The 15,541-nt window shown below is 45.5% G+C and overlaps 1 protein-coding gene across 20 annotated transcripts in view; it reads left to right on the plus strand.

The window, feature by feature from the left end:
- Positions 1–15,541, plus strand: part of KCNMA1 (potassium calcium-activated channel subfamily M alpha 1) — a 718,090-nt gene that overhangs the window by 495,515 nt on the left and 207,034 nt on the right. For all 20 annotated transcript variants that reach the window (XM_054572515.1, XM_054572516.1, XM_054572498.1 and 17 more), the window contains one exon: positions 14,260–14,370. In XM_054572515.1, the coding sequence (XP_054428490.1) occupies positions 14,260–14,370 (111 nt within the window). The remainder of the gene's footprint in view (positions 1–14,259; positions 14,371–15,541) is intronic.

A 15,541-nucleotide genomic window follows, 5' to 3' on the forward strand; every position in this document is an offset into this window, starting at 1 on the left:
ACTTTGAAATCCAAAGATTATTTAGAGTAAAAGAAAATTAGGCAGAGAAGCTCAGGGGTTTGTTTATGTAGCACCCAATTTTAGAGTATTAGAGAATATGAAGATTTTTCGATGGCACCTCATTTCCAGTACATGTTCGGCATAATGTAAATACTTCACATAGCATTTCCAGAACATCTCCGCCACCAACACGGTATCCAGGGTGTACGTGGCTTACTCCAGTGTTCTCATCAATATTCTACACCTGACCTCCCGCAAGACATCAGAGCCAGCAGTGAGTGAGGGGCGGTCTGTGTCTGTGTGTCAGCTTTTCTCTAATTTATCTTACTATGATATTTTGGAGCTCTTAGGAACAGGACTTGTGTATCAACAACCAAGGGCCCCAGGAGTGGCCAGGGAAGGAAGTCTTTCCAAGTTGGAGGTCTTAGGGACAATTAACTCCTTGGGCTTAGTCCCCACATTTTATTCAGAAGTGTAACCCGCCTACAGCCCTGCCTTCCTCCTGAGGCCACTGCCGCCCCCTCTTTGCTTTCATGTGATGTCAGAGCTGCTCAGAGGTGGGGGCCCACAGGGGTGAGGCTCCCATGGCCTTTGGGACCCCAGCATGCTCCCCTTCTTCCCACAGCTCCTGCCGTTTCCCCCAGAGGTTCCCTCTGTGTGTGTGACTCAGCCCACTCCTGGTTAGTTTATAAGAACTGACAGATCATGGTCCGAGGTCACATGGCCAAGGGCCATGGAAAATAGTCGGCCACAGAGAGGAATCCATCTGCTCTCACCCGCTTATTAGAGGAGGCCTTCTATTTCCCATGCTGGGCTTCTGGGGCCCAGAACGGAGGCAGTCTTCAGCCAGGTGTTTGGGACGGAGGAGAATGGAATGCGTTTGGATTATTCTACTGACTCCTGGTAGCCAAATACTGAGAGGATACACAGAAAGAGGAATGAATAACAGAGGACAAGGAATAGGCAAAGGGGAACAGGAAAGTGAATGTAGTTTTCTTGGAGGAAATGTCCCAGCTGGATGAGAAAGCTAAGCCTCCCTTCTGGGTGAGGGAATGGTGGTCACAGGCTAACCAGGTCTAGCTCCAGTTCAAGAAAGCTGTCTGTGAAATTTAAATGCTGTGGCTTCTCTTAAAACACTTGCTGATACACTTCTGTAAATGAGAATGTGAATCAATATAATGCGAAGCCCTACAACTGCCTTCTATGACCATAATAATAACTACAGACACTTGCATATTTCTTTATTCTCAAAGCAACCTGTGAGGAAGGTAGTATTATCAGCTCCATTTGCAATGGGTGAGGAAACTGAGGAACAGAGAGATTAAGTGACTTGCCTGTTGTCACACAGCTAGTGAAGGGTATATCTGGGATTTGACTGGAACAGCATGCAATACTGGGTCATGTTGATTCTCTAGATTATCTCTTGAGATCCTGTTCTGCTCTCAGTGATCTTATCATTGTCCGTTTTCTCTGCCTCTGTCCTTAAGTGGGGCATGATGGAGAGGAAGAAATGCATGAGTATCACTTGGGGCCCATCGCCTCTTTCTGGTCTAAGGACCCTGGCCCCAAAGCCCAGGACAGAAAGATGGAAAGGGGACAAAGCCATTTTTTGGCAGGAATTTTTCTCATTTTGTTAGATGAGATATATATTTACCTCTTGAACACTTCTAACAATGAGGGGCTTTCAGGGATGGACAGACAGATCATTGATCACAATTAAATCAGTGTTATTGGGGGATTTCAACATTTTCAGCCCCTCCTCTGGCCCCATCCTTTCTGGGAAGTTCATTTTCTAGACAGCCATGGCAGATTGTAGTGATCTGCCAGACTTGGACGCCCTCCTGGGGCAGGCCTACCTGCATAAGAAGAGCCTTCTCTGCCCTGGTGGACATATCCACCTGTTCCCCTCAACTCCTTGGTTGGTCTGCAGCACAGCTTTGAGCATGTCTCTGGTTGTGGTTTCTTAACTTTCAGTGAGAATTAGAGTAGCAGGAGCTCCTCCCGGAACATCCTCTGCTAGGCACACTTTCTGGGTTTATTTCAGAACTTTGAGTGGGGATATTAACCCTCAGGAGGCTGCCGCCTCTGGAGGGAGTAAGGGCATTCCACCTTCAACCTCAGTGTGTCCTCCGGGTGGAAGGAGCCCCAGAGCCATAGAGGTGGGCAGACTGTATTGTGCTTTCCCATTTAAAAATAAAAACAGAGTGCTTTTTTTATGTTCTTTCATGTAAATGCTTATATTTTGAAGGGTATTCAGGAATTTGAAACAAAATATCAAGAACTAAGAACTGCTAGAGCACAGTTACCTGCCTCACTGTCCGTTCCTGTTGTTATTTCCACTGGTTCATTCCTTCCGTGCAGGATGAGCACTGAGTACCTCTCTGCCTGGCACAGTGCTGGGTTGTGTTGGGTGCCAGGGCTTCACTGGTGAGCAGGCTACCCATGGACCCTGAACTTGTGGAGGTTACGGTCTCCAGGATGTTACAGGCAATGAGCCAGGGGTGACAAAAGAAGCTACTAGGCATAAATTTTAATATATGCAGCAAAAACAGAGATGAAACCAAAGATTCTGTTATAGAGCAAAACAGGGATTATTTACCTTCAGTAAAGTGGTCCAGAGATGAGACCCTTTGGAGGTGTTATAGCCTGTTCAGTGACTACTTAACCCAGCTTTTGTTACATCCAAAAGAAGTTAACACTCTAGGTTTTAAAATTCATATTCTGTGAACCCCTCTTTTCACTGTTGGTCTTTACTTCTACCTCCATGGGACTAAGTACTAAAACCTCTCTCTTGGAGGCTCTGCGTTGCCCGAACAGAGCTCTTCCACTGACCTACCAGGTGAGGCATCCGCGTACCTTCCCCGGTTCCTTGTTTGACTCTGTCTTTTATCAGATGGGCTCTTCATCTCCCTCTGCTTCCTTTGATCATTTCTAAGTACACTCCCCAGCCCCTCCTTCATGGCTGACTTGTATCAACATGAAATTCCATTTTTCTTTCTTCACCACACTCGTCAGGTTTTGCCCACCATGGTTCTTGACTTTTTTGATTGTTTATTTTTTAGAATTGGAATTTTAAATGTTCTCCTGTGGAGGAACTGGGATTATTTTCTTTATAAAAACTCATTTGACCTACCTCTGATAGTCGCCCCGACCTAAAAGAGAGCTAACATGAAGTATGCCTTCATCCTCATTCATCCCACATGTGTTTATTGAGTGCTCGCTACACGCCAGGCGCTGGGGAAATGTGTTTCTACATACTCATAAAGATCTCCAAATGTGCCACATCTATTGTGAGCTGTGCATTATATATTATTTGACTACCGATGTGGTTGGGGAGTTCAAACTCAGAGCTTATTTAAACTTCCCCTGTTGGTTTCCGGAGGTGACACTCTTTCCACAACATTTCCAGTGCTGCTGTTTCTGAGAATGCCTGGCCCTGGCATTTGGGAATGGGATGCAGGTTACTTCATGGGGTGTTGTCTCAGGCCGGGTACCATGGGCCTTCTTTCTTTCCGCATCTATGTGGAGCTTGGGCAACACTCACTCCTGCTTTTCCATGGTCTGCATGTGGGGACTGCTCTGGGGAGTGATGCTCCCTAGGAGATGTCATTTGTGATTTCTGCTTCCCAGGCATCACTTTGGTTGAAATGTGACTAAAGCTTTGCATTGTACACGAACTCCCATCCCTTGACAAGTAAGCCATTCAACCTCTCCTTGCTACGCCCACGTGAGCCCCAGCCTGAACTCCCCAGCAGTGTCTTCAGATTCCTAGTTTTTAAAAACCATAAATTAGCAAATCATCAGCATATCACGGGGAAGGATCATCTGGTAGCCATTCGAGTCAAAAGGAAACACGGGCCCCAATAACCGATCTTCACAAAGATATGAAGAACTGTAGACAGACAGATACAGTAAATAGGAAGACAAACACATAATTCAAGTTGACAGGCCATCTTGGACTGATTAGGCTTTCTGCTTTGATTAACATTAAACTTTTAGGGGAGGTAAAAAATGAGATTGCCCTAATACTTTGGAACAATGACCCCTTGACTACTTCTGAAATTCAGTACCAAGGGACAGATACCAAAAGCAAGTGTCAATTAGATGCTGGATTATATAATGTAATATGCCAGATATTTCTTTCTGATGAGAGGGGTCTTGGTGGGTGTGGATGTGGGTGCTTCTTTCTTTGCATCTGCTTTGGATTCTTAGAGCCCACATCTTCAGTCCCTTTCAGACTTGAAGCTCTATTTAAAGAGACTTGGTTGCATATTAAATCAATTTCCCGATAATACTAATGGAATGAAAGCCCCCCCGCCAACACTTACCTGCTTTCTCTCTCCCCTTCCACACACTTATCAAAATGTTCCAGCTATTGTTCTGCAAACAAGAATAGAAGTGTAGGTGGGAGATGAACTATGTTTTTAAAAAATTAAAAAGTCATATTCAAGCCTCGATTTTGCCCTCAAATATTCTGTATTCCATTAAAAAACGAATTCTGAATATGACTTTTCTAATTATACTCCTTGAAGATTTTTTCTCTTCAACCTCACATTTGATTGGATGAATTCTTGCTGGGTAGATTTCAAATGTAAAGAAGAAATGCAATCCTCTGAGATCGAGGTGCAGTGTTTTCGGTCTCTGGCTATGTCATTCATTCTGATAGAGGTTGTTCCAGAGCTGTGCAAAGCAGTTCTTAGTCTTAGTACAATAGATTGGGGGTTCATCCTACAGCTGCTGCCATCATACCCTGAAAATAAACCAAGAAACTTTCTAACTGGCCAAGCCCAGTGTCTCTGTATATTAAAGATCTATAGGGGCTATTGCAATGTAACACTCACGGAAACTTGATTCTGTGACTCTCAGGGATCCAGCTTCCTCATCTAGCACTGGTGTCACATAACAATGGACTGTTCCCATCCCCAGAACCACAGGGACTGCTCCAAATGGGGGTACCAATTGTCAATAAAAACAATCTTACATTTTTCCCTCCCTATACCTTCCCGATAAAGGAGACATAGAGGCAATTAAGAGATACATGCACACCATCTCTGTGAGAGGTTTTATGACCTTGGCCACTGACCACAAAGGCCGATGTCACCTAGCATATAGAACACATTTAGGAAAGCTCTCATTCAGCATATTTGCTCAATTAAAAATGTTTTGAGTTTCTGCCATGTTCCAGGCACTGTGCTATGTAATGTGTTTAAAGGAGAGCTAGAAGGTATGATTCTTCCTATCCTGTAGTGTACCTAAGACATTGACCAGTCAGAATCGTTCAAGAAGCCAGTGGCAGCTAAACAGAAGCTTGATTATGTAAAATGCTTTTTTGGCAAGAATTTTATTTAATAAAATCATAAATGTATAAAGCAACATGAAGGCTGCAAGCATTTTAGAACAGTGCTCCCAAAAGCATTCGATAATTCCCATTGTTAAATGTACCTATTGGAGTAATTTAGGGCAAAAGTTACAGCAGGTGACTTGTGCACCAAAACCCTGTGGGTCTAATGATGGACCCAGTAAAAGAGTGGTGCAGAGACAGTTGGGAGGGTGGGAGCTGCTGATGCTACCCTGAGTCCCACTCCATTCCAGACCTTCCCCCTGGGGAGTGTTAGGCCTCACCAAGCCCCAGAAGCTGTGGACAGCTCCCAGTTCTCCTGTGTGTAACAGAGGCTGGAAGCCTCTAAGGCTTATGCAAGTGTGTTGCTTCTACTTAGTGTGCTAACTATGGTAACACCCTTGGGTGTGGTTGGGGAAAAAGGCCAGGACCTGTTGAATTGATTGTCATTATGGGAGGGTTAATTCCAAGGGCATATGGTCTAGGACCAGGGGGCATGGTTTACCAGGGTGCTAGGGAAGGAGGGAGGGCTTGATTCGCAAATCCAAGCTGCATGCTTCCCTCAGTGGAAAAATTAAGAACCATTTCTTTGCTTGGACTCACTCTCTCAATATCACTTTTATCCCGAAAGGGGTAGCTGACTTTTGCCTTAACCTTCTCTTTTCTTGGTCCCTCCTTTTCAGGAACAGCATTAGAAAGTGGAGAGACACACATCTGCTTTGATCTGAGTAGAGGAAAGTGCCATTTGGTGCCCTAATCCCTCTATAAGAGCAGAGAACCATCTAGGGTTTGGAAGAGTCAGGTCAAGGGAAGACTGGCTTACTTAAAAATGGCCAGAGGCCATTAAATCTGCAGTAATGGGATAAATAAAATACAAAATGAGTGAGGAGACTGGGGAGAGAGACAAGGAAGAGCCAGAACAGAGTTGGGCAGTTATGGCATTGTTTACTTAAGAAGGCGATGTAATTCCTCTTGTAGGAAGGAAGAAAGGAAAGAAAGGAGTACAGAGAAAGAAATCAAAACAGTGGTGATAAAATGTGCTGGGTTATCATGAGAATTAAATGAAAAACTACAGGCAAACAAATGTACCAGTTAGGGTAGTTTGGTTATAGGCTACAGAAGCCAATTTTTGCTGATTTAAGCAGAAGAGGATTTTTTTTTTCTGAAGGTTAGAGTACCTCATGGAATAAGAGGAAAGCTGAAGAGCCAGATCCCAGAAAGGACAGATGACCCCAAGAAAGGACAGAGATGACACTGAGATGCAGCTCTGGGATCCAGCCAGGAGGAACATAGGGCCGTCATTGTAGGGTCTTGCCATTGGGATGACTCAGCCCCCAGGGTGCACTTATTGTCATTCCCTTCAAGACTGAAAAGCACTGATTGGCTGAGCTTGGCCTGGGGCCCTTGAATAAAGGGCCCAGAACTGTACCTGGATGGGGAAGAATGATTCTCTAAATGAAAAATGAGGTGCTGTTGACAAAAGGGAAGGTGCATTCTAAACAGGCAAAAACAACCAGCATCTCCTACACTGAGGTTCCCAGAATTTAGGTTTGGACTCAGCCTGAAATGCTCTTTGGGCAACCAGCTACTGAAGATGTGGGATCATTCCTGGTGCACAGTCTAATCACAGAGGTTTGATTTGGGACAGTGGAGGTGCAGACACAGATCCCTCAGCGGGGGCTTTGGGTCCTAGCCATCTGCATATGGTAAGATGCACCCCCTTCACGCAGAAGGTTCTGGTCTGGTCAGGACGTCTCAGTATTTTCCATTGGGGCTACCCGTGGTCTGTCCTCTGATCTGGGGGCTGTTTTCCAGAGGTGCCTTTGGTGCACTGTTGGGGTCTATTTGCTCAACCTTCTGCCCCCATTTAGCTAAACAGCCTGTCTCCTCCAGAACAACTCTGTTGACAGCTGGATCAGATGATTACTTCATTCTCCTTCTCACTAGGAGGGAGAAGAAATTTCCTCCCTTTCTGATTAGCAAGTACTACAATAGATGTGGCCCTAGGTAGGAAATGACCTTCTCCAACAACCTCCTTGGGTGGTGGTGGTGTTATTTGCTTGCTTTTGTTCATTTTTTTGTTTGTTTGTTTTTACCAGGAAATGGTTAAAAGAGTGTTTGGGATGATGGGCTCTCACAGTTGTTTGGATTTCATTTTGGTCCTTTTTATGTGGACTCTTCCCTCATAAACTTGAGACATGGTGGTGGATCTAAGGTGGCAGATCAGTCAGTGCTCTGACAGGCTTGCAGTTAACTGTTAAGTTTCTTTTGTGGTTACTATGGCATAGGGTGCCCTAGCCACGTCCATTCCGCCAACCAGGCCATCGCTCAACAGATAGTTCTTGAAAGCCCAGCCACTTTCGGGGGTCCAGGATGAGGCCCACCCACCTGGATTTACCCTTGTTTACAGAAGATGATCCCCACCCCCCAACCCCCGTTGCCTGTGGAAATCCTTTGGGACAGGCTGTTGGCATAGGAGGAAATAGGAAGGCAGGGGATGGTTTAGCCTTCTTCCTTTGGGGCCGTACTTTGAGCACTGACCACTGTGTGGTGTGGGTTGTGGGGTCTCTTGCTACCCCACCCTGCTTTCTATGTGATAAAACGCTGCTGAATTTTTTTGACAAGTCCCTAAAATGCATTCCCATCAAGTCAGCAGCTACCAATGGTGGGAGGCATCGAGGGGAGGTGGGAGGAAAACATGATTAGAAGGCTCAGCAGAAAGACAAGGGATTCTAGCATATGTATTTGATATAAATATTATAGTTTTACAGAGACATCGAGATCAATATATGCCACATTTCATCTACCTCTTTGACAAAGTGAGCACAATGTATTCAGGAAAAGCTGTATAGGATTTTCAATTTACTCTGTATGATTTATTGTGACAGGATAGCTATGGGTTTTTCAAGTTCTTTATACTTGTTCCAGTAAAAATGGATATAGTATCTTTAAAAATAAACAGCCCAGAGCTGTGCATTTTACATTGTCTTCCTAGAGTGAGGCTCTGCTAAAGAGAGACGTAGTACCCTCCTGCCCTTGTGAGACCTGAAGCAGTCGGATTGGCCTCTGCGCGCTCGTTCTTTAGCATTTGTGGGGGGGTGGGGGTGGGGCAGTGAGACGATTGTGGGGTGAGTAAACAGGTAATTGAATTAGGAAGCTGTGGCAGAGGTCTAGACAAGACAGGCTGTTGGCATGACCTGAGGTGGGGCCAGAGAACTGGAACCCTGTAGGAGGATTCATCAGTGTCTGCAGCGCAGCCCAGTCAGTCTGGGCCACTTCATTTTATAGTGACTGGTCCCTGGTTGCATAGGACAGGAGCTGCTTCCAGCCACACCAGTTGCTTCCTCTGTTTAGAAGGCATCAAACCACGGCGGGAGGTCTGCCCTCGCTCTGCATTCACTTGGCACTGATCCCTGGACCTCAGTTTCCACATCAGAACAATGTAGGCACTAGACTCTACATTTGCCAGGGGCAGTTCTGACACAAAGACAGACGTGAGAACATGCAAGGGAACCCATCACTGTCACAGTCCCTTTTCCAAAGGCTGCTAGCTCTATGCAACACTACCTGAGTCTTTTTAAAAGTGTAGATTTTTGGTCTCATTGAGCTAAACCCAGCCTCAGTAGCTCTGGATGCTTCATTCCCTAGAGCTTTGAGAAGCTTTGCCTGGTGGCCCCCTCTTTACCCTCCTCTCATGCCTCCAGCCCTAAGTCAGTTCCTCTCAGCTGTCCATTCTGAAAGCACCAGTGGCACTGAGCTCTAAACCTGAGATTCCGGCTCCATGAGGGCATTCCAGTTTCCTGACTCATTTCCAAGAAGGGAGCAGAGTGAGGAGAATGTGTAGGATTTCATTCTGGAGGTGATGATGCTTAATAACACCAATATGTACTTAGTAAAGGGGCCCCCATGAAATAAGCCAGTGGTCATTTTCTAGTGAGCCCTGACAGTGTTCATGACAGTCAAGCATTGTTCTTGTTCTGATTAAGACACACTCAGCCCCTTGATGCCACGCCTGCACCCTGACCCGCCAGTGTTACCCACTTCTAATGCAGCCATGCCCGTGTTTATGGAGCCCTTACCCCAAAGCAGCCGCGCTTGATTCCACTGGATGAGTAACTCCTTTCCACAAAACCCATCTGCTACTATTTTCTCATGTCACATGCTTCCTCATTCATCTGAGATGGATCTTTTAATCCTAGACATTAATATTAGTTTATCCCAGGAAAGATTTGTTCTCAGAACTAAACGAAGCTTTAAAAACCCAAAAGTACATCTGATGACAAATGGTTATTGATTTAGGTTTGTTGGCCATCTTCACAGACCGGGTGGCCAGGCCCACTAGAAATCAGTCATTATGATCACCAGTGGTCTAAAAATGTTCAAATCTAGAGCTGCAGATGGAAGCAGCATTTGCTACCCTTGTAGTGTAACTTTCCTAAATATTCTCCACCATCAATGAACCATCTAGATTTCTGTTACCCTCTGGATCCTTGGGCTGGTGAAGAAGTCTTAAGCTGGACATGGCATATAATATCTAAAATGGACATTTGCATCACTTTGCAGCCCCTGGTTTGCCCAGTTGTGTGGCTTAAGTTGAAAGTTAGTTTAGAGTTTCTGTTGTCATTCAGCCTTTGCCACCTTGGGCCTTCTGGCCTGGCTGACCAGGTGCCACCAGAATCTAGTGATACTGCATCTCTGTTATGCTTTAGGGGAGGTTATTCTCTGTCCACTCAAGTCCCCACACTAAGCCTCTCTCCTGGCCCAGTGAGGAGCCCTCTGACACCATGTGTGCAGGAGGATCTCTTGTTGGTCTAGCCCTTCCTGTCATGAAGGAGCAGAAGCTAAAATACTGAAGCCTGTGCCCTTTCCACATCATCTCTTTCTTCTTAGTAAGAATGATAGTCAGAGACTATCCCAGGGTCACATCCTGGGCGAGGCACTTTTACTTGCTGTGGGATCTCAGGCACACCACTTAAGGAAATTAAGGTCCAGAGAGGTTATCTGAAAAGGTGCAGGTAGTAGGAACACAGGATTGTCTGATGATTAGGTGAGATTATATGTGACACAGAGCATTTTATATCTGTTATATACTGATTAGCAGGTATCTCAGGAATCCTACCATTGAATGCTAACACTGAGCCAGACCCTTTACTAGGCCTGTCACATGTATTGTCTATTTAAATAAATCCTCTAACCCCTCTGAGATTCTGACTTTATAATTATAAAATGCAGAATTGGTACCTTGTCTAAGACTGCTTAGTTATTTAGTATCTGAGCTGAGCCATCACAGGGCTATCAAAGTAGCAATCTCACACTGTAGGTTTGTAGGTGTCACAGAACCTGACAGAGATAATTTTGGATGAGGATCTTCCTGGCATTCTTCAGTCATGCCACGCGAACAACGTCACTCTGCTTCCAAGGACAGCACACCCTGCTCTCGATCTTATGGCATTTTCCATTACATTTTCCATTGTTGAAGTTACAAGAAACTCTGTTTCTCTTCTCCCCGCAATAATATCCTTCCCCAAACTACTGTCTCTGGAACTTTCTACTCCTGAAAATATTTCTGGGAAATAAATGTCCTCTTTCACCATTCATCCCTCTCACTCCTGCCAGGCCCTTGGTGCGTCCTCAGAGATGGGCTGGTGGGAGCAGATCTTCTAATGCAGATGCTGAGTTAGAAGGGCGGCCTCTCCCCATCCATCAATTCTAACTGCATTCAAACATTTTCAATATGTGGGTTCCTTGATAACTTTCACTGTATGGAAAACAAAATAGAGGGAAATGATTATTGGCACAAAAGGGGGAAGCCGTAAATCTTCAAATCAGATATAGGACAGATTGGAACAATATGGGTTCTCCAAGGTTGCCATGATAATGTATCTAATAACTCTCCGTGGGCAAAGAGGCAGTCTGCTTTCAATCAATCTTGCTTTTTCTGAGCAGAAATACCAATTATGTTGAAGGGAGATTTTTTTTTCCTCCCTTTTTGATAAAGACTGCTCTTTACCCCAGAAATCATGCTGTAGCTAAAAGATATATATTTTAAATTGTCTAGAATGGTATTGGACAGCTAACACCAAATGAGAAAAGTCAATTTTTTTTTCTCCTCTCTCCTGTCAGCATTTGTCTACTTCTTAAGAGAAGTGAAAGCTAATTAAAGGCTTAAGGGATAATATTGATTGCATTGGAATATATTTTATATGTACCCAGCACATTTTCAACTAAGAGAACCCTGACTCTTTCTAAGGCTGCATAAATCAACTGGCTGGGCCTTTGATTCAAGGGTGAGAGGGTGAACTCATCTCCTTCCCTTCCACTTCTCACACATCTGTCCTAGAGATGAATGATTTTAAAAGAGGAAGAGGGAATGCTGGCAGATATTCATTCAGTTCTTTGCATACAGGATAGGAAAGATAAATGTCCAGGCATTTCTCTGGCCCTCTCTTTGATTTGAGTCCAGCTTTGAACAATACCCAGGCTTATGCTGGTATAGAACTACAAGCTTTGCAATGCCTGGGGCAGGAGGCTGGTCAGGGGTATTAACCTCTCAGTTCCCTCATCTGTTGAATGGGGATAAGAAGCTGGCCCAGGATCACACACATCCTTGGTGGCAGAGCAGGGAATCAAATCTGGCATACTTTCACAGCCAGGCAAAACCAAGATCAGCCCTGTGGAGGTACCCTTACCTTGGGTCATGCTGGTCTCACTCACTCATTCATTCATACATTTTTAGTCCTCACCTGAGGATATGTTTATTGATCTTAGAGAGAGAGGAAGGGGGGGAGAGAGAGAAACATCGATGTAAGAGAGAAACATCCATTGGTGGCCTCCCCTACATGCCCCAGCTGGGGATTGAATCCGCAACCTAGGTATGTGCCTCGACCAGGAATCGAACCTGCAACCTTTTGGTGTATGGGGCGGTGCTCCAGCCCACTGAACCACCTGGCCAGGGTGCTGATCTTTTTCTTAATCATAGAAGTTTGTGGGCAGAAAGTACTAGGGTTGCCCCAAGCAACCCCACTGTCATTTCAGCCAGAGGGGAGGTCCTGTTTCTCAGTCAATTTCCGAACACACTTGGCAAATTTAAAATCAGAAATCTTATTCAGATCATGCAAATTCACGTGCAGCCTGTTCTGTCCATATAAATGCACATGTGCCACAAGCAACATTTTAAAGTATGATGCAATAAAAATATATAAAATCCAAGTGTTTAATTTACATCATGTATTCTGAATACTATGTATTTTAGAAAGGTGTTAGTTGTGTAGATTTTGAGCATAAAATTTGAATGGGTGGCCAGGGGACCTCCCTCAACCAAGCAGCTACTGACTAGAGAGCACAGTGATCACGTTCAGATGTCTCTCGTCTGAGGGAGCCATTGACACTCTTTCCTCCCCGGCCTGCGCTTGCCCGATCGCTAAGTGTGCTCTGTAACAATAACAGTTCATAATGGTGATATTATTAACTGCATTGTGCATATTATTGATTTACTCTTTGTTCTGCATCATTATCCTTTCACCAATGAGTTTACTGCATTATTCTCACATACTTAGTCAAGCACCAAATTACAACGAAAGGGCAGGCTCTTGTAATGGCATCTAATGGAACATTGCATAAGTGATCATCACTGCCTCCTATTATGAGCTGCCTCCAGCCATGCACTTTCTGCCTTATTGGAATGTGCACCGAGCAATTACCAAGTGCAAGGGACCTGGCCATTTTGAAATTTCCCACAGAATTACTGTGCTTCATGTTCACCACCTGCCCATGCCTCACAGCCCAGCCAGGGATTCAGCCTCTGTCGCTGTCAGCCTGTGGGGCACAGGGACCTGGCCTGAGCCCCTTGCTACAACCTTTTTACTCTAAACCAGCAGGTTTCATCTGTACAGTCAGTCAGTCCCTGACTTTCGGTCCCGGGGCTAGCTCTTGCACCAAAGTACATAGTCCTGATCAAGCATCATGTAGCGAATATAAGTGGCCACAGTATAGTCTGGTGTCAAAGTCAGATTGGTCCAGGAGCCCAAAGATGTTGAGGCGACGCTTGTTTCAACAGCCCTGGAAGAGGGGTTCCTCTCCTCAGGGGGAGCCACCGTCTCCAGAAACGGAAGTCCACACCATCCTGGAACAAAGAAAATAATGCCAGCCTCATCTCTCCCCAGCTTCTCCCCATGTCGAGGTCAATTCTTTTGGCTCTCAGGGAAACCTCAGGCACCCTAAGGAAGCAGCTGTCTGGGGACACACAGATCTGCAGCCTGATCTATGATTCCATAGGCATCCCATCCCCATTTAGCCCTGAGTAATGCTCACTTACTGTAAAGTGTTACATGCCCCCATTGTCGGAGGAGTTATGGCGGAAAAATGCAAAATTTTCCTTTTTACTGCTTATGGCCAGCAGAGCCCATAACGTGTCAAGCTGCACATTAGCCACCCTGATAAAAGTTCGCTTTCTTACACACAAAATCATCGTTTCAGCAAGATTTGTTATCTCATTACCTGATAAGCTCTATGTCATAAACCAAGACTCATTCAGTAAATCTCCCGGGAGGACGCTTTGTGGGCAGAAAGGGAGAGATATGAATCTGCAAGGGACTTGATAATGCAGCATTTAAGCGCAAGCATAATGTCACTTATTGTTAAATGCGTAAAACCACTTGGCCAAACGGTTGGGCTTTTAATAGGATTTTGTGCAGCATCAGGTGAGAAGCCATATGCCTTTTCTGTCGAGGAGTCACTGAGCACCTGCCAGCACCGCTGCTTTGCCTCACAGCCCTCTGGGGATGGGAGCCGGGCTTTTATTGAGACCCAGGGAGGGGGGTGATGAATGCTTTCCTGCAGCTGCGCGCTTCCTCTGTCCTGCTGGGAATGGGTGCCTGGGTCATTGCTGGGCCGGCCTCATCTAACTGGCCTCTCCCATTCAGGCACATTGTGGTCTGTGGACACATCACTCTGGAGAGTGTTTCCAATTTCCTGAAGGACTTTCTGCACAAGGACCGGGACGATGTCAACGTGGAGATCGTCTTTCTTCACAAGTAAGAGGCCCCTGTTGTTTCGAGACCCTCCACCCAACAAGACACCCGGAGAGGGACACCCTGAGTGTCTGTAGGAGTGGTGGTGTGCGGGTGGCATTGAGGGGGCAGGGCAGAGGTGTATGAGCCACGATCCCTGCGAGCCTCATTGGAGAGGACAGTATAAACCATGGGCAGGGAAACAACCCCCTAATTCAGTGATGAGAGCAGCACCTGCCTCTGTGAAGGCAATTCTGGAGTTTATTATGGGTCACACACATCATCACTGTCCCCTCAGCTGTCTAGATCTATGTGATCCAGATGTGCCCATAGTGTCTGGTGTGGAATGATTAGCAGTATGTTGTGGATGCTTTATGAGTGCAGGAGTGACATAGTGATCAAAGAAGACACAAACCTAACAGGGAGCAGGGTATGAGGTAACAACAACAACAACCACAACCACAACAGCCGTGGTTCCTAGAAACCTTTATTGGGGGACCGGCCCTGTGCTTACTGGTCACCTTCATTCAGTCTCTCCTTCAGTCAACAAAAGGAGTAAGAGTACATGCTCTGGATTCAGAGTACCTGATCTGAATCTTGACTCAATCAATTACTTGCTGAACAAGTTACTTAACTTCTCTTGGCCTCAGTTTCCACATCCATAAGACAGGGAGATCATCATGGTTTCTATCAGCCTCTTTGGCTTGTGAGAAAGAAGAAGTAATCCATGTAAAGTATGCGGAGCAGAATCAGGTGTGAAGTAACTGCTCAATAAATGTGAGCTTGTGCTGTGAAAGATAAGATATATTAGGTCACATAATCAGTGTAGAAGTTAGGTCTCATTATGTTTGTTTTGCAGCTGAGGAAGGCAAAATAGCTACCCTCTGCTCAATGTTGTTGACATTTTAAGCTTTGTCACATCCCCTTTTAAATAAAAGGTAGTCTACCCCAGGGATGGAAAGCTGGGTGGTGGGCTTAAGCATGTTGACATGGGTTGCGCCGCCTTCTTTCATGGAGATGAGGCCATCAATGGGCCAGCCCTAGCCTTAAGTTGCCGGAGGGATGAAGCTTCCATGTTGATGTTGGCTTGATATGGGGTTGACTGCCCCAGGACTCAGTCATGCTCTGAGATTTCCCTGCAAGCTCCCATTCTGTACATCCTCTTTCTTTGGGCATTTGCTCACCAAACTGACCA

This window comes from Pteronotus mesoamericanus, unplaced genomic scaffold (genome assembly GCF_021234165.1).
Source record: "Pteronotus mesoamericanus isolate MK-2021 breed Mesoamerican mustached bat unplaced genomic scaffold, CSHL_Meso_final contig_24, whole genome shotgun sequence".
In the NCBI taxonomy this organism is placed as follows: domain Eukaryota; kingdom Metazoa; phylum Chordata; class Mammalia; order Chiroptera; family Mormoopidae; genus Pteronotus; species Pteronotus mesoamericanus.